Source organism: Oryx dammah, unplaced genomic scaffold, assembly GCF_014754425.2.
Source record: "Oryx dammah isolate SB20612 unplaced genomic scaffold, SCBI_Odam_1.1 HiC_scaffold_14, whole genome shotgun sequence".
Classification (NCBI taxonomy): Eukaryota; Metazoa; Chordata; class Mammalia; order Artiodactyla; family Bovidae; genus Oryx; species Oryx dammah.
This window is the reverse complement of record NW_024070198.1, coordinates 22,493,377-22,512,616: the sequence shown is the minus strand read 5'-3', so window position 1 is coordinate 22,512,616 and position 19,240 is coordinate 22,493,377. Positions and strand designations below refer to the sequence as shown.

Here is a 19,240-nt window from a genome sequence, read left to right as displayed (position 1 = left end):
TGCCTCTAAACGGCAGCCACTCTCTACTCCAGACTTTTCCAAGAGTAATCGTCTATGAAGAAAGGAGGAATGCCAGGAGGCTTAAGGAGCTGGAAAACTAAGACAGTTGCAGATTCTTGAAAGAACCTCAGCTCAGAATTGCTGCCGAGTTTCGGCCAGCTCTGGTAATGTTTTTCCTATTTGCCTTTGGAACTGAGCAAAGCTGAAGGCAAATCTCCTGTCCCAAGGAAGCCAGCTCCAAAGACATAGGTTTTTCTGCTCAGATATCAGCCCAAATTAAGTTGCACATGTTACAGAATAGCTTAACTTTGAAAATACTGAGTGAAAGAAGTCAGACACAGAAGACCACATACTGTATGAGTCCATCTATATGAAATGTCCAGAATAGGTTAATCCATGAAATGTCCAGAATAGGTTAATCCATAGTGACAGAAGATAGATGAGACGTTGCCAGGGACTAGGGGATGAGGATATAATGAATGACTACTAATGAGTACAGAGCTTCTTTCAGGAATAACGAAAATATTCTGGAATTAGAGAGTAATGACAGTTGCATGACATTATGAGTATGCTAAAAACCACTGAACTGTATCTTTCAAAGGATGAATTGCATGTTTTGTGAATTGTATTTTAATTTTTTTTAATGGGGGAAAAATCAAACTGATGTCAATACTTTGACCTCAAGGAGGAGGCCCTTTCTCTTCAGAGCAGTGGTCCTTCAAAGTGCTCTGCAAACTAACAGCATCAGCATCACAATTACCAGACACACAAAGCCACAGGCTCCATCCCAGCCCCACAGAATTAGAAATTCTAGGGAGGGTGCCCTATAACCTGTGTTTTGAGAAGCCTTGAGGGTGAATCTCAGGCATGTTTCTTCGGAACCATTACTCCAGAGTAGGGGACACTGTGTAGAGGCCCAAATAGTAAATATTTTCGATTCTGCATGCCACCCACTCAGGGTCTTACACAGCCTTCTTTTTTCACAACCTTTCAAAAATTTAAAAGTCATTCTCAGCTCCCAGGAACATAAAAACAGGCAGATCTGCCCCCTCAAGCCATGGTTTGCCAGCTCTCGCCCTCAAGCAACACCTCCAGTCCAGCAAACACTCTAGAACCTCCAGCAAAGGCAGGTAGATTTCTCCTCCATAATAACGGAGACGAACAATGGCCTCTAGGCACCAGACAGGTTCCCCTTAGAGTTGTGATACCCTCCTCCATGCCAAGGCCAAAGAACAGATCTTGCTTTCCATCTAGGTTTTATTAACTCAGTGTGCAGACAGTTCATTGTGCTCTTTCAAGAAATGTATTCGATTGACAGTGATACCCTCTGATCAGTCAGTAAATTCTGCTAGACAAAACTCATAGACATTGGCCCCAGGTTGGCTACAGCAGCCCCCTCTCCCTCAAGGGCTTCCAAAATAACCTAGAGCACCCTGGCAGGGAAGGGTGAGTGGCTGTACTTAGCTGTGTGTCCTTTAAGGCTCTTTGGTCCTGGTTGGTTTCCTCTCAGAGGCATCCAAATAAAACTTCCCTTTCCTATTCAGTCCACACCAGTCTTTCTTTGGTGTTTAACCAAATAGGCTGAGGAAGGGAGGCAGCCAGGAAATTATACCCACTAAAACATGCAGTTAATGCTTACCTACGTCCTTTTTACTCACAGTCAGTGGTTTTATCTTTCAGACACAGAGAAGCAGAATCAGATACGATTTTAGGAGAACAAAGCCAGTGTCAACAGATAGGGTTTGAAGCACCATGAAAACTGTGCTGCCTCACTATGTCCTGTTTTTTTTGGGGGGTGGGGGGGTGGGGGGGGTGGGCGGTGCTTTACACTAAAAACTCTTGGGTGCCTGATAAAAACTCTCAAGTTTAGCAAGACTCCCAAAGAAGCTTTCTGCCCAGGGGGCCCTGGGGAGGAGAGTGGGCAAGAGCAAAGAGGAGGTCCAAGATGGCCCAGCCTCTCCCCTCCCTCTTCCTGATGGAGCCAGAACCAAACCCCCTCCTGACAGGAAGGGTGCCCTTGACTGAGAACAGATGAGGAAGAAGAGAAAGGGGGCCCTTCCTCAACCCCAGATGGAACCAGAATCCCAGGTTTCCTAATTTTTCCAAATGGTTTACTTGAGTGTCACCCTCAGGACCTAACACCTTCTCCCTGAGCAGGGGTCTTAGCTCCTGGTCTCCAGGAGATGGGGGTTCGGGGAGAGCAGATAGAAGCCTTGGCCTCTCTCCCCTTGGTTGCTTTTATCCCCTGGAGTCCAATAAACCCAGGAACCTGGGTAGAAGCTTGAGGCATCCTCCCACTGCCACCCTCGCCACCCGAATCCACGCTGGCCTGCAGGCCCTGTCGGCAAAGAGGAATGAGGCACAGGAATCCACAGCAGTTGAGGAGGAGCTGGTGTATGGACTGGTCCGTGCTGGGGTGAGCCCTTCAGAGGCCCTTATTGAAGTAGACATAAGGCATGGGTTCTCTGTACTTGGCCTTGATGGTGTCCTGGAGCTCGGGTTCCAGATAGGAAACCGGCAATTCACTGAGAAGAGAGAAGGGTGTTATGAGCCTGCCACCTGGACGAACAGCAAATTACCCTGAGATAAAATCCAACATAGTTGCCACCTCTAAGAAGCCCTTGCCCATTTTTTCCATCAGAATTACAAATCGTTTCTATACAGCACAGTATGTTGCTTTTTACTTTTTTTTTTGCTTTTTACTTCTGTTGAGCTCTGACTTCATTCTCCCTAGTGCCAAACATCTACCTTCTCAAAGATTGCAAGCACGGTGATCAGAACACAGGAGAGGTGTAGGTGACTACTGAGCTGGGAGTACTAGGAAAAGGGAGATGGGCACCTTCTCTGTATCCATTCAGGCTACGCCTGGTCTCCTGGAGTCAGTCCTCTCTGCCACCCTGCCCCCTGCCCCTGACACCTGTCTAATGCTTCTCTGTCCCTTTGCCATCATCTCTTCTCACCCACCCCCTGCACCCTTCCCAGGACACCAAAGGGAAGCTGAGAGGTCCAAGGCATCCACCCTTCAGCAAACATCAGCCAGAGTAAGTACCTACCCTCTTGTTTGATTTCAAAGACCAGATCCAGCCAGGGGAGATGGGTCTAACAACTCAACCAGCAGGGACAGGAAGTCTCTTACTGTTCCCCTACCATCTTTCCAAGGCAGCCTGTGCTCCACTGGGAGTGAGCGACATCCCTCTGCCCCTTGGAGGTCTGTTTTGGTTTCCCACTCAACTGGAGGCAAGAGGCCCAGAGTTCACACAGACAAAGTTCACACTTGTTCCCGAACAGATGCTGCCCTGCCTGCCACTCCCTCTCCTTCAGGAGAGTGGGCCGGTCAGGAAGAGCAGGGACAGGCAATTCAGTAAAAACAAGTGGGAAATGAACAGCTGATACCATTGCTGCGGGAACAGCCCACACGCCACTGGCACCATGAAGATGAGACTGGAAGAAAGGAGAAACCAAAGCATCAGGGGGTGTCTGGCATCTCACAGACCCACCCACACCCCATGGCTGAGATTCCCCACAGGATGGGGAGCTGAACCCGAAATTCCTCTCCCTCCAATCCTGTTCCTGGTCTCTTGGCGCCTGGAGACTCACTCCAGCACAGGATAAAACCAGCCCCCTGCACCCCTCACCCCTATCCATCCACTGTTCTCACAGATGAAGATGGGAATGGAGACACCAGGGGAGTGTGAGCAGCGGCGCTCATAGCCACAGGTGCCCTCTGGTGTTCAGGGAAAGCAGGAGGGGTGTGAACTCAGGGTCAGGCTCCTGTACTTGCTGAACCCCCAGGTTGCTGGAGAACAGTGAGGGCAGAGCCTCTGGAACTTCATGGGGCACACAAGGAATTCTAGGAGCTTGTTCAAATGCAGTGCTAATTCAGCAGGTCCAGGAAAGGGCTTGAATCTTTATTCTCACAAGTTCTCAGAGGATGTGGGCCCAGGACTGTATTTTACAGAATCTGGGATTCTAACAGACCTGGGGTCGAGTCCCAGCTCTGCCACTTCTTAGCTGTGCCATCTGGGGCAAGCCCCCTCTGAGCCAGCGGAGGGAGGGCAAGAGTGCCTACTTGGCAGGGTTACTGTGAGGGTTAAACAAGGTAACACATGGGACACATTCAGCCCATGGTATGTAACCGCTCCCTCAGTGGCAAATCAATTCGCAGAAGACACTCTGGTGGGGACTTCTCTGGTGGTTCAGTGGTAAAGAATCTGCCAGCCAGCGTAGGAGACATGGGTTTGATCCTCGATCCAGGAAGATCCCACATGCCTTGGAACGACTAAGCCCAGGCACCTCTGACTACCAAGCCTGTGCTCTAGAGCCCAGGCAACTACTGAGCCTGCTCACCCTAGAGCCCGTGCTCCGTAACAAGAGGAGCCACCGCCATGAGAAGCTCGTGCACTGCAACTAGAGAGTAGCCCCTGCTCACTGCAACTAGAGAAAAGCCTGCACAGCAGGAAAAAAAGAAGACAGTCTGCCATAATGTTAGACTTATTAAGGATCCAATCTCAGCTCCAGAAATTACCAACTAGAGATGCTTGGGCAAGTCTCTCCATCTGGGAAAGGAGACGCTGACAGTATATATACCTCGAGGGCTCAGGGAATCAGGTGAAATTATAGACGTGAAACATCAGCACAGTGGGGGCACACAGGAAACATCCAATACACAGGAGCTTAGGTTGTGGTCATTAGCTCACGGCCTCACAAAGCACGCTGAATGCTGGGACTTGTCCAGTCCAGGGCAGGCACCTAAGACCGCTGCCGGGAGTCATGGTGCTTTCTGCCCGTGTGAGCCTGAGACACGTGACAGGCCTAGGCTGTGTCATTTTCACATCTCACCGTATCCGGATGTACTGAGATATAACTGACATGCGCATGCGTGCATGCTAAGTCACTTCAGTCATGTGCAACTTTTTGCGATCCTATGGACTGTAGCCCACCAGGCTCCTCTGTCCATGGGATTCTCCAGGCAAGAATACTGGACTGGGTTGCCATGCCTTCCCCTCCAAGGGACCTTCCCGACCCAGGGATTGAACCCGCATCTCTTATGTCTCCTGCACTGGCAGGCAAATCCTTTACCACTGGTGTCACCTAAATTCACCACTGGTGTGAGCTGACCCCTCTGTCACCTCACATAGTTCTTATTTCTCTTTTGTGGTGGGATGATCTTATCATTGTTGTCTCTTCTCTAAAACTACTGCAGACCTAAGGTTGGAGGGGAGACCCCGGGGATAGGAGGACATCCAAGGGTTCTCCTTTCCACCCCAATGTGTGCACAGGGCCAGCCCAGTGCCCTTGGAAAGATGGGACAAGTCAGAGGGGCCACAGGTGTTCAAGCCTGGGTGCTTTTGAAGTCAGGTAAAGGAGTACATGTCTTCCCACATGGGTGACACAGGAAGACAGATCTTGAGTGCCCCACCACAGATGCCAACTGAGAAAACACGTTACTCACAAGCATCCAGACAACAGAACCTGCAAAGGCGCGTGCAGAACCTGGATTCTCTGTGCAGAAACAAGACGAAAGAGAGACCCACGTGACTTACATACTTAGAGGTGAACCCCATCGGCAAGCCAGCTAGAAACCCACAGGCAGGAAACCCTGGCTCTGCAGCAGAGGTGGGAGTCTCCTTGCTCTTAGCAGATAAGGCTGAGAATCAGACAGCCAGGGTACTGGAAGGGGCCTTCCCGGAGTGCGGTGCGGGGATGGGAACGAGATGGAAGGGTGAGAGGGTCAGGAACTCCCAGCACAGGTGTGGTTGGGGCCACCGGGCAGTGAAGGTGCAAAGCAGAGTCCACTCACCTGCATGAAGCGCAGCTTCTCCAGTCTTTCCATGAGGACCGGCAGCAGAACTAGAAAAGGCAGAGGAAGGGCTGTGATGCTTGCCCTTCTGAAGTCAGATCACAGACTGAGTGGTTCCCCCTCCTCACCCAGAAGTTCCAGAAAATACTTTTCACTGGGGAGAAGGATGTATAGGCATGGCCACACCCACTTCTTCCCCAAGTCCCAGAAGAAGGTGCTTCCCAGACTCCTCAACCTGCAGCCCTATAACCACAAGAGGATGGGTACCATGGGCCCAGAGCACCCTTCTTACAACCAACCATCTTTCAAGCAAGTTTTGTATCCTGCTCCGTAACCTGTCCCTGCTGGAGGCAAAACCAGGACAGGGAACTTATTTTCTCTACCACTATCTCCCCAACACATTGAAGGAACTTAAGGAATATTTGTTAAATGAAAACAACTTTCTCCACCAAATCTTGATTAACTGACATTCCAGGATTTACGGTGTGACTCTCCAGTGGCTCTCGACACTCAAGCAAACCAGTTTGAGAAGAATTCCTATAGAGGCTGGGGTCCCACCCCCCACCCCAAGTGTGGCTGAGGTCTCCATCACATGAGCCACGGTCCCCCAGGATGGGAGGGCTTCCCCGTCTTACTCATGCCAGGGGCTGCCATGGTGATCCGAGAAATAACCACTTGAGTGATGCCTATGGCTGCAGCTCTCTGAGGACAGAAAAAAGTTAGTTGTCAGTTATGACTTTATGCAGAGTCAACAGGCTGCACCAGAGAGCTGGGCCAGGGTCAGAGTCACGGTCAAGTCTGAGCTGGTAAAGGGGAAGGGATGGACCTGTCAGGGGTTAAGTGACCATACCTGACCCTCTCCCACCCAACCAAGTTCTTACAGCTTCAGGACCAGAAATGACATGAGCAGAGATATAGAGGGAAAATCGATGAAGAAGGAGGATGGCTCCAGGGAAAAGGTTTTCAGCCCAGGCCTGCTCTGAGCACTAAGAACAGGACAGGGTCCGAGAGGGAACTCCCTCCTCCCACCCCCAGGGCAGGCCTCTGCTCACCCGGGAATCACCGATCTCATTGTGGTTCCTGTCCTTCACACAGATTCCCTGGATGAGTTCCCTAAACACAGACAGGAGGTGCTGGATGCGGGAAGGGGGTGTGTTGGAAGCCCGCCAGCGATGTGACACACGAGGGGACCGGGGCCAGGCCATTCCAGCTCTAGGGAGCCACCTCCTGCAGCCTGGCCCTTGGAGTGGCCTTCCCCACTCCAGAGAGTGATACCGATATCTAGGGGAGAGGCTCAGAAAGCGAGCGCCAGGTCCCAGCTGCCTAGGCTGGATCTGGAAGCTGCAGAGCAAGTGTATGCTCCTGAGCAAGTTCCCTAGTCCTTCTGAAGACACAGTTACCCTCATCTGCAAAATGGGGATAATCATGGCGCCCCTTCATAGGACTCAGTGAGGATTAAACGGGATGATGCCTGCCAAGTGCTGGGTCCAGTGCCTGACTCCATGACCCAGCCAGAAACAGGAGCCGCTCTGGCTGTTATATTCAAGCCAGCACTCCATCCAAGACCAGGTGGGTGGTGGGGACTCATTCATTCGTTGGAAGGAGCAACTGGATGGGGGAGGGGAAGAGGAGTCAAGTAGAGTGTATGCGTGGCTCTTCCGTGGTGTGCTCTTTCTGCAAGGGTGATTGTGATCACTTTCCATCGACTACTAGTCCTAAGAAAATGTGCCTTACGACATCAGTGATGACCAGGAAGCCATCGATGGCAACTGTGGCAACAGTAGCTAACGCTTAATATTACATTCCAGGCGCTATTTTGAGCGTTTTACATCTATTACATCATTAAATTTTGTAGCAGGGGAACATCTTTGCTTTCTCTAGTCAAGGAACAAAAGCTGTGAGACATAGTGGGTTTCTCCTTTCCCCTTTCCTGCTGTGAAGTTTAGAGTCTGGCAGCTGGAAAACATCTATCTACTCCTCTGGCTTCCCTCAGAGCCTCTTGGTTCTGTTTTATCTTTGGATACCTTGCTCTGCTGCATTTCATTTTGTGAGCCATCCCCAGGGCTCTGGAAGTAGGCCAAGTTCACGACTTAAATACAGTTGTAGTTGAAAGGACGTCAGCTGGTGCCAAACCCCGCAGGTCCACACTAAACCTCCAAATCCATTCAGAGAATGACTCCCACAGCATTCATCACAGATGAAACCCAGGTCACCCATCCCTCCTGCAGCCATCACTGCTGGAGCCGCCCGTCCTCGGAGAACCTTTGGAAGTGCAGCCCGCCCCAGCCCCACCTCAGCCGCCAAAGCCACCCTCTGCCTTGGTCTCCTGCCCTTTCCCTGCTGGTCCTTGCGGTTTACAGAGAGGAAAAAGGATCCCTGTACTCACTGCTGGCGCATCATAGGGATGTTGACACAGTTAGCTGCAGCCACGGCGGCAAAGGGCACCCAGCGGCCCACCAGGGCCGGAGCGCTCTGTGGGGGAAGAGGACAAGGGGAGCAGGTCAGGTCCCTGGAAGATGGGGGTGGAAGGGGCTTTAGGACGATAAAATAAGAAGTCAGACCTCACTACCACCACATATCCTGACACCCAGCCAGGGCACCCAAATTCCCTCAAAGGCCCAAGAAAAACCAACGTGGGACAGCCCTGCTGAACCTCCCACTGCTTGGCTAGGCTCTGACCCAAACCCAGCTCTTCCAGTCTGGGAAACCACCCATACCTGGGAGAAAAAAAGTTTTCTCTAGGACTTTGCTGCCCCCTTGTGACCACCGTGTCCACAGCAGCCCCAGACCGTACCTTTGTCAACATGTTCACGCCCACAGCAGTGGCCACTGCAGTGGTTGTGGCTGTGATGTAGGAAACACCCATCTGCCTAGTGGAGGAGAGAGATGTTTGGGAGTGGGGACTCCAGGTGGCTGAGGGCAGGACCAAAGCTTGAGTGATAAAGGCTGGAATTGTGGCTTCTTGCCTGAAAACCTCGGCTTCAGCTTGGGATCTCCCTCCAACTCATTCAGATGCTCCTTTCAGTATGTTAAACACACCAAGTGCCTGCCTGCTCAGAACCTCTGCACGCTGCCACTCCCTCTCCTGGGAATCTTTCCCCGGACTCTTGCATGGCTAAATCCTTACCTTTCAAAACTCAGCTGAAATGTCAGCTCTGCAGAAAGGACTTCCCTGACCGGCCTATCTGTACAGAGGCCCTTCTGCTGTTCTCCAGCATGTCATCTATTTATTTCCTTACTGGCAGCTATCACAGACTGAGATCATTACACTTATTTTCCTAAAAAGACCTTAAACTCCAGAGACCACACGTCTTACTCAAAAGTATCCCCCGCCCCTAGAGCTCTATCCAACACCTAATATACACTCTAGACATAATTGTAGCATGAATGAATGAGTGAATGTTGAATTCATCTAGGAAGAAGATACTCTCCTAGTCCGCCTAATACTTCCAAACCCTGAAAAGAAACCTGGTCACCCACCCAGGGCAGGCCCCCCCGCCCAGGGAGGACAGACGGCCCCGGAACTCCTTAAGAAGGGCTGTTCCCCCTCAAGGCAAGAAGGCAGCCCCAGGCCCACATAGACAGCCAGGGGTTCAGGCCTCCTACCTGACCGATGTGGGGGAAGCCGCATTCCTGTTGGTATAGTTGACTAAGGCATTGAAGGACTGGTTCACCCACTGCCAGAAGATCACTGCCGGCATCGTCCTACCAGGAGAGAGGCCGGGAGAGGCAAAGAGGTGGGAGGGCTTGGGGACACCAATCAAACCTGCCACTCCCCAGGCCATTCCCAGGCTGTTTCCTGCTCTTCTGCACTGGCTGCCCCTCTGCCTGGAACATCCACACCCCCAGCCTCTTGGTATATGGCTGAATCCTGCTCTCTGGAGAGATCTCTTCTTCCTTGGAACCTTCCTGACCCCTTCCACTGTCCTTCCTGAGACACAGTTAGTCATTCTATGATGTCTGATCCCACCACCCCATATTCTGCCGCCAGCCTACCACTTGGCAAGCTAGACTAACTGTTTCCTTCTTGGTCTCAACAAAACTGGGTGCTCCTTGAGGGGTGGGCTTCCCTGGTGGCTCAGACAGTAAAGAATCTGCCTGCACTCTGGGAGACCCAGGTTCTATCCCTGGGTCAGGAAGATCCCCTAGAAGAGGGCATGGCAACCCACTCCAGTATTCTTGCCTTGAGAATTCTATGGACAGAGGAGCCTGGTGAGCTACAGTTCACAGTATCACAAAGAGTCGTACACAACTGAGAGACTAACATTTTTACTTTCTATCTGGTCCAAGATCTGGCTCGACAATTGGCTAACCAAATGTGTCAGGGAGGGAAGAGGGGCAGGGAAAAGAGGAAGGGGAACAGAGAAAGTGTTCTCTCTCCAAGTGGACTGAAAGTGTCTTCCCATTTTTTAATTTTTTGAATATTATGTTATAAAAATACACTAAATTCATTGTTGAATAAGTACTTTTTAAAGGAGCAGAAGAGTTCAGTCATTGAGTCCTAGAGAAAACTGCCTCAGTTCATATAACCAGGCACCACTATCTCCTGGCTGGTGCACTTGGGCAAGTTACATAACCTCTGTAGAACTGCAGGTCTTCATCTGTAAAGTGAAGATGAAAACAGTACCTCTCTGTAGGGCTGCTGAGATTAAATGAGGTGATATATGCGAACAATTGAACACAGTGTCTGCTATCTGGTAAGGAATCAATACAGACGGCTATTACTATTATCCTCCTACGGCTCCCTCCTTAGCAGGTCTAAGTGGTGCCCCTGGCGCTGCCTTGCTCCCCAGTCGCACCTGTAGAACTGGAGCATGAAGCCCGTGATGATCATGCCACCGGGGACCTGGAAGGACATCCGCCCAATGACGTTCATCTTGTCCCCAGTGTCAGGGTGGAAGGCTGAGTCGTACAGCTTCTTAGCATAGAAAAGCTGCTCCACCTGGGTGCCCGGGGGCACAGTCCCCATCCTGTCACCCAAAGACAACAAGCTGGTGTTACCTCCCAACCTCCACCCTGAATCATCCTGCTCTTGGCTCCCCCACCTTCCTGAGCTCTCTGACTACCCCCTCATCTTCCATTTCCACCTCTCCCCTAGGGCACCCACCGATGCTGCCCCGGTGCACCCAGCCCGTCCCCCAGCCGCTCACCTGCTCTGCTCCACCATCACTTTGGCCCAGTCTAGCTCCCGCTCTGGTACCAAGATGGTGCGGGGGTCTGTGATATTGAAGAAGTGCTTCACCCGCCCCAGGAAAGTGCACTGGTCCCAACGGGGGGCATCGATGTTAAAGTCAGACAGATCAGCCTCCATCCTGCCCATACACAAAATTGTGAACTTCAGAACAGAGGAAAAACGAGGACTGTCCCCCAAATCAAAACCTTCCCCGGAGGCCCTGAGGACCTCCCACTATAGGAGACGGACAGCTCACCCCAGCCGCTAGCATCATCCCACTCAGGTCAGGAAGAGCCCAGTGAACTTTCACCCATCTGTGCCACTGGACACCAAATGTTTCCTGAGTGCCTGCCAGTGGCCAGCCCAGGGCATGATCATGCTGGGGGCAAGACAGGGGAAAGGGACAATACAGGGTCTGTCCTTGGGGAGCTGAGTCTGACTGGGGAACAAGAGCCCACCTGGGGAACAGCAGATAACACGGAGGCCTACGATAAACACAAGATGAGAGGAGGCTGAGTTGGGGGCGGGATCACAAAAATCAAGGGGGGGCTTCCCAAAAGAGGTGGAATGTGGGTGAAGCCCCAGAAGGTAGGAGAGATCTATCTGCAGGAGAAGAGGCATGGGGTCACATCAAAAGTAGAAACAGTCACAGATAAAGACAGAAATGGGGTCTTCCCAGGTGGTCCAGTGACTAAGACTCCTGTGCTCCCAAGGCAGGGAGTCCGTGTTTGTCTCCTGGTCAGGAATTGGATCCCATATGCCACTAAGAGTTTGTATTTCACAATGAAAAGTCCTGAATGCCACAACTGAAGATCCCACATGGTGTAACTAAAGATCCACATGCCACAATGAAGACCCAGTATAGCTGAATAAATAAATAAATGCATATTTTGAAAAACTGAATGTGAGTTTCCCTGGTGGTCCAGTGGTTAAAAGTCCCCCTGACAATGCAGAGGATACAGGTTCAATCCCTGATAAGGGAAGACCTCATATGCTGTGGGGTAACTAAGCCCATGCACTGTTAACTACTGAGCCCGCATGCCTTACAGCCCATGCTCTACAGTGGCACAGCAATAAGAAATCAGTGCACCACAGCTAGAGAGTAGCCCCTGCTTGTCACAACCAGAGAAAGCCTGTACACAGCAATAAAGACCCAGTGCAGCCAAAAATAAAATAAATAAATCTTTACCTTAAAAAAAAAAATGAAAGAATGACAACAATGCTATATAGATGGGATGGAGAAGCTGGGAAGACTCTAAGGTACTTGGACTACCCGTGACGTGGGACAGTATAATTTGAAAGTGGGCTTGGATTAGTTGTAAATATATACGGCAAACTTTTGGGCAACAGCTAAAAAAAATTTTCAAAAGACATATGATCTATATGCCAGAGAGGAGAAAAAAGTAGAGTCATGTAAAAAAGCTATGGCTTTTGAACATCTGCCTGAAAGTGTCAGGAGGCCACTAACAAATTTTAGGAAGACTGAGAAGATTAGATGTGTAGTTTAGATAGATCAGTCTAGGCAATTACATGGAAGTAAACAGGGTGAGGCAAGACCTCAGGGGACACAGAGACCAGCTGGAAGGGAACCCCCAATAATCCAGGCAAGAAGAAATGGGGCTCCAGTGAACCGGATGCACCAGAACTGGAAGGAAGACCAAAAGAAGAGAAGCTTTTAAAGTAGCCAAATCTGAGGATGTGCCAAGTGACTGGGTACAGCAGGAATTCTATCAGTCAGGGCTCAACAGAAACAGAATCGATAGGAGATCCGCCTACCTGTCTGTCTACCTACCTCTCAGAATTCCTAACCTCAGGTAGGAGGGGGCCCAGCCCTTTTTTAAAGGGATTCCATCTGATTAAGTCAGGCCATCCAGGATAATCTCCCTTTACATTAACTCAAAGCCAACCAATTAGGGACTTTAATTACTTTTGCAAGATCCCGTCACCACAGCATGTGAATCAGCACAGTATGTGAATCAGCCTTTGGTCTAATAACCAAAAGAAGGCATGGGGATGTTACAAAGTGACTACTTCTCCCTCAGCAGCCCCTCAAACTGGAAGCAGAGCAGAGAGGGAGTCCTGGCGAGTTCCTCTGGCCATCCCAAATACCTAAAGTGATACCAGGGTTTCTGACTGGAGAATACAGAAAAACTGGCTTTAAGGGAGAAAACATTGAGTTAGACTTTCCTCATGTTGAGTTTCAAGTGCTACGAGACTTCCTCAAAGGCAAGAGGCTGCCATCTCTCTCAGAAAGTGAAGTCGCTCAGTCGTGTCCAACTCTGCGATCCCATGGACTGTAGCCTACCAGGCTCCTCTGTCCATGGGATTTTCCAGGCCAGAATACTGGAGTGAGTGGCCATTTCCTTCTCCAAGAGATCTTCCCAACCCAGGGACTGAACCTGGGTCTCCCTCAGTAGGCAGACACTTTTTACCGTCTGAGCCACCAGGGACGTCCTCATGCTTCTTCTTTGCAAATGCCCGTCCAGGATGCTCTTCCTCTCCCTCTTCACTAAATAATACCTGCTCATCTGTTGTTTTTTTTCCTTAAGGAATACTTTTTAGACTTAACTTCTATATCTTCTTCTACTATGTCATTTGTCTTTTTTCTTGGAAAAAAAAGAATGACCTGACAATCTTCCATATATATTGAATTACAAGTTCACAGGCATGCCTTGAGCAAGATTTAAAAAGCAGTCTTCTGCAAAGTTTGCTGAGGTGCTGCCCCCTGAAGGGCTGGCAGGCGGGAAACTGGATGCGCTGGAATGCTGAGTCGGAGGGCTGATGAAACTCACCAGGAAGCCACTGAGATTCTGGGAAGCTGCGTACCGGGATGCTGAGGGAACTCAACCGGAAGCTGGCAGGTGGGGTGTTGTTGAAACTTGACAGGAGGCAAGCACCAGGCACCCGGAAGACTACCCCTTCCTCATCGGTGCTCCTCCAGCGCCCTCTACTGGTAGAGCTTAAAATCATATCAGAGGGCAAAGGAAAAAGGTTTACAACGTACAGGATCACAAGACATGATGAAGAAGGGTAGATCTGGAGCTAAGGAGCAATAAACTAACTGGCACTGATACACAACTGACTTTTTTTGCTTCATATCTTAGAGAATTTTCCATTTTATATATATAGCTCCATCTCCCTCTTTTATATTATTACATACTATTCCATGTGCCTTGATTTCATCCTTTGGTAGACATTTGGGTTATTCTCAGTTTTTCACTGCTGAGAGTATCCTTATACACATTACTTTGTGTATATGGCAACTATATCTTTTTTTTTTTTTTTTGACTGCACTGTACATCATGTGGGATCTTAGTTCCCCGGTGTATGTGCAAAGTTGCTTCTGTCTTGTCCAACTCTGCAACCCCATGACCTGTAACCCACCAAGCTCCTCTGTGGGATTCTCCAGGCAAGAATACTGAGTGGGTTGCCATGCCCTCCTCCAGGGAGTCTTCCTGACCCAAGGATCAAACCCACATCTCTTATGTCTCCTGCACTGGCAGGCAGGTTCTTTACCACTAGCGCCACCTGGGAAACCCCTTGGTTCCCTCCCAGACCAGGGATCAAATCTGCACCCGCTACATTGGAGGTGTAGTCTTAACCACTAGACAATCGGGTAAGTGCTACAACTATACCTTTAAGACAGATTTCTAGAAGTGAAATTGCTGGATCAAAGGACGTACATGTTTTAAATGAAATCTTTATAAATATAATTCAAATTGATTTTTCCACCAGTTGAATATGATAATGGTCCCTTAGTCAAACTTTTACCAAAATGGATAAATAAATCTTTTCTTTCCAATATGATGGGCAGAAACAATATTGTTATTTTCATTTATATTTCTTATTAAAATTTATTTAAAAAATTTGGGGGGGGGCAGCACTGTGCAACATGTTGGATCTTAGTTCCCTTACTAGGAATCGAACCTGTGCCCCCTGCAGTGGAAGTACAGAATCTAAACCACTGGACCATCAGAGAAGCTCCTAAATTGTATTTTCTTGATTCTTAATGAGATTAAGCATCTACTCATATGTTTTTGGCCATTTGTTTTTCTCATTCTGAAAACTTTAAGTTACAGAATTTTTGTAATAATTCAGTGCCAAAGTATATAAAGTGAAAATGATAGTGGTTAACATGTTTTTTAAAAAAAAGCTAGGTGGACTTCCCTGGTGGTTCAGTTTAAGACTTCACACTTCCACTGCAGGGGGTGAGAGTTCAATTCTTGGTTGGAGAACCAAGATCCCGCATGCCATGTAGTGTGGCCAAAAGAAAATAATTAAAAAACAAAAGCTATCTTCTTGAGTTATACAATCATGTAGATCCAAGGCACTCACAACAAAGCCAGGATTTCATATTAGAGAAACACATGGCTGACGGAAGCCACAGACCTAATAACGAATAAATGTTTTATATTATATCGTAGAATGAAAGGGAACTTCCACTCAAGACATTACCTCAGTAAAGACCCATGGGTTATTACAGCTGCAAGGGAAGTTACAGCAAAGTCACCTCAGAATAAATAGTAGCCTTAAAAACAGGTGCATTAGCAAGTAATCTCAAGGACTCCCCTGCCCTCCCCGCAAAAGTAGCCTTTTGCTCTGCAGAGACAGTCTGAATGATAAGCACCTACCCATCCTTCAGATCTTGGTTGAAACCTCCTTTGCTCAGAGAAGTCTCTGAAGGACCCCTTCCTCCCTCTCATGCACTGCTATGAGTTCCTGGCTCTGTACTTGTCCTTCAGAGCCATGCCATGTGTGATACGCTGTGGTTTTACCTGAATTAATGCCCACCGTCCCCCACTAGGCCATAAGCTCCTTGAAGCCAGAGTGTGTCCATTGCTCACCACCGTTGCCTCAATGCCTAGCATAGCAATTTGAGTATTTGCTAAAGAAGAGGTCTAGTCAGTAGACAATTGGATATTTAGGCTTAAAACCCAGCACGGAGATCAGGGTTAGAAGTAAAACACTGAGGGAGCAACATGGGGGTGGATTAAGATAAAGTTTTCCAAAGAGAAAATGCAGACTGGGAAGAGCAGTGATCCAAGGAAATACCCAGGAAGACCACTATATTTAAGAGGTAACCCATCAAAAATCTGAGAACAACTAGAGAGGGAGCAGGCAGAAGCAGCCAACAGATGAGGCAGAGCGAGAGCAGACATCAACTCTTAGACTGTTTGTTAAGGTGGGGGAGACGTCCCCCTCTCACACCCTACCAGAGCCCAGGAGAAGCTCCAGGCTCTGTCCTTTAAGGACAGGCTGACGTGGCTCCTGCAGGGGGGCTGGTCCAAAGACCAAAGGCATTTCACCCAGTCCCAGCTGAAGCCAGGAGGGGGAAAGAGTTTCATTTATTCTAGAGGAAAGAAAAACAGTAAGCCTTGACTTATAGAGCCCCACACTTGCACCAGATGGAGACAGTCCCAGTGCTATGCCTCCCCTTCAACACACACACACACGACACACACACTTCTCAGCCATCCCTCTCCACTCTCAACTGAACAATCCAACACTGGAAAATCCTCTTTCTTTCACAGTGAAAGCACTTCTACCATGAAGGGGTAATCATTTGCTAAGTCATGTAAGAATCTTTGCCTTCATTACCAAGGAACATCCTTGTCCTGTCTTATGTAAAACATGAAAGGAAAAAAATCTAAATTCTATGTCTTAACATTTTTTCCCATTCCATTGGCCCCTAAAGGGGACAGTTCTGTGATTCCTTCAGGGCAAACTCAAGCCCTTCGGTTACATAATCCCATATTTGCAGCACGTGGGGCTTTTGTAATTGTCACTTTCTTGATGTTTATTAGTGTAAAATCTGCCTCCCCTGACAGACTGTAAGGTGCATGCTATAGTCCTCATCTACCCTCTAAAAACACTTACTGCCTGCCTGGAAAGCATTCCAACTTATTCTTGGGTTCTCCAGGCATCAAGGATGTCCCCTACATCTTGTCTTTTTTTGTCAAACTCAGAACCTGCCTTCTTTACAAAAGTAATAACAGGCTTTCTTTCATGAAGATGCAAACTGTCTACCCCTCCTATACTGAGTCCTACTGGTCGCTGAGTTTTCAGCAGTTACGCTCCCTCTTCCTACACAAGCCATATCTAATACTTCCTAAAAAGGTGACTATGATATGATATCCAGGGTTCCCCTACAGGGAATGGGGGAAAGGTGGAAATCAAACAGGTGACTGATCAATACTTCCCTTTCCTTCCAGGATTAGAGAATGTCACAGCTCAAAAACATTAGGGATCCAAGATCTCAGCTTACAGATGAAGAAACTGATGCCGAGGAGGTCCCCATGCATTGAGCTAGCATGGTGAGCGTTTATGGCATACATGGTCCTGCACTGCGGCAGATACAAATGTGAGCAGGAAACAGATCTAGTCCTATTTATCCAATAATCCAAACATTACAGCTAGGGCCGTATTTTCCCAAGGTTATAAGACTTAGATAGGAATTCCTTGACGGTCCAGCAGTTAGGACTCCACCCTTCACTGCCGAGGGAGCAGTGCAGAGTGGACAAAAAAAAAAAGAGAGACCACAAAGTCATAAGACTTAGTCACCTAGACAGGTCCTCCTATCCACTAAAAGGTGCTTGTCTCAAGAAAGAGAGAAAAGGAGGGAAGAGGGGAAAATATTGAAAAAATTATGTAACCTACTACCTCTCCTTAAGCAATGCTTGTCCTTCCAGGGAGAGGTGATTTTCTCAAGCAGATAGTATCAGAGTTTGGGAAACATGCTTTCCAAACTCTTCTAGAGTATCCTTTTGCAAGGGCAGAGGAAGCACCCAAGATCTCCTATTTGAATCCCCTACTAGGGGAAAAAACAAAACATCATTGCTAGTACTCCCATCAGAGGAAGATCAAGGCAGTCCAAGACTCAAACAGTTCAAACACAAAGTCCACTGAGATGTCAAGGGCTGGTGTCAAGGCTACCTAGCTCAACCTGGAGAATGAGACTAATAATTAAACCAGTAGGCCCTGGTAGTATATGCCTATGTACAATCAAATGACTCCCTGGCAGCCATGATGTTAGACTCCAGGCAATTTTGGAAGAGAAGTCTGCTTTGCCTTTTTCACAGAAGAATCGGCAGGCTAGAGATAGGTGGAAACTTGACTTGAATGCATAAAATGTTAAGAACCATTCAGGGAAAAACTGCCTTCATTCCAACGATCTTAACTAGGCTGAAAACCTGCTGGTCTTAAAAGCAGCAAAGCCCAAAACCTGGAGGAAACTATTAACAATAGCTAAGGACTTTCCAGGCATTCCAGTGGTGAAGACTCTGCTTCCACTGCAAGGGCACAGGTTCGATCCCTGCTTGGGGAGCAAAGATCCCCACATGCCACGCATGGAGCAGCCAAAAATAATAATTCCTCAAGAGTCAGAAAGTACTGGATTCAAGTCCCCACTTTAACCCTTAAAATAATCAATTTCTAGGGCTGTGAGAATGAAATGAAATCTTGTATGAAAACCATCTCACTAGGAAGGATGTAATTTCCATGAGGGCAGATTTAGCCCCCTGCTGTGTCCCCAGAGTCTAGACTAGGACCTGGCACAAATATGGTAATTCTTCTCTGCACGGGGAAGGGGTGGGAAATAGCACCCAGAATCTCTCATTCTTTCTTGTCTAGAAGTGGAGGCCCATTTTTGCCCCCTTCAGGGCTGCAGACGGCGCACCGACCCTGCCAGCTTAGTTCAGCAAAACCATCCATTCCAAACGCCTTTCACCCCCGTAAGCGATCACCTCATCCCAGCCCTCACGGCCAGTCCTCAGGCAGCTTCTTGCCCTCCGGTAGGCAGCCTCCCACCACCAGGACTCCTCCAGCCTGGATTCTAACACGGATGTGTGGAGACGAGTGAGCAACCCATGACGCCCCCGCTCCTCAGCCTGGCACACGAAGGTACTGGAGGCCATAAAGAGGTCCACAAGTAGCTCCTTCTCTTGCCACGTGGCTTTGGCAGGTGCAAGCCCAGCCCGCGCCGCAGCCTCGCCAGGGCAGAGTCAAGACAGAAATGCAAACTCCCTCCTGGGATGTGGGGAATAAAATCTGGCACAGATGTTGCAGAAGGCCTCCTCTCAAGATCCTTACCTGGACCCGGGAGAAACAGACTGACACAGCTGCTTCCAGAAGCAGACCGCTTTGGCAGCCAAGCCAGGATGCACTTCTGGCCTCCGCCCGGGAACCTCCCCTCGCCCCGCCCTCACGCCCTCCCTCTGGACCAATCACAAGCCGGGTGGCCCCCGCCAGCCACGTGGGCGAGGTTTCAC

General features: G+C 49.0%; 1 protein-coding gene across 4 annotated transcripts; it reads right to left on the bottom strand.

The window, feature by feature from the left end:
* Positions 1-1,239: 1,239 nt before the first annotated feature.
* Positions 1,240-19,150, bottom strand: SFXN2 (sideroflexin 2). 4 transcript variants are annotated; one of them, XM_040254311.1, is made up of 12 exons: positions 19,062-19,150; positions 10,951-11,112; positions 10,600-10,770; positions 9,407-9,505; positions 8,595-8,670; positions 8,187-8,272; positions 6,853-6,913; positions 6,436-6,502; positions 5,801-5,850; positions 5,453-5,502; positions 3,394-3,441; positions 1,240-2,525 (listed from the first exon to the last, which is right to left on the bottom strand). In XM_040254311.1, the coding sequence occupies exons 2-12, from the start codon at positions 11,109-11,111 to the stop codon at positions 2,426-2,428; spliced, it is 969 nt and encodes a 322-aa protein (XP_040110245.1). In that variant the 5' UTR covers position 11,112; positions 19,062-19,150; the 3' UTR covers positions 1,240-2,425. The 4 variants fall into 4 exon arrangements, with proteins under 4 accessions (XP_040110245.1, XP_040110246.1, XP_040110247.1 ...); XM_040254312.1 differs by lacking the exon at positions 19,062-19,150 and adding an exon at positions 11,432-11,573; XM_040254313.1 differs by lacking the exon at positions 10,600-10,770.
* Between the last annotated feature and the right edge of the window lie 90 nt (positions 19,151-19,240).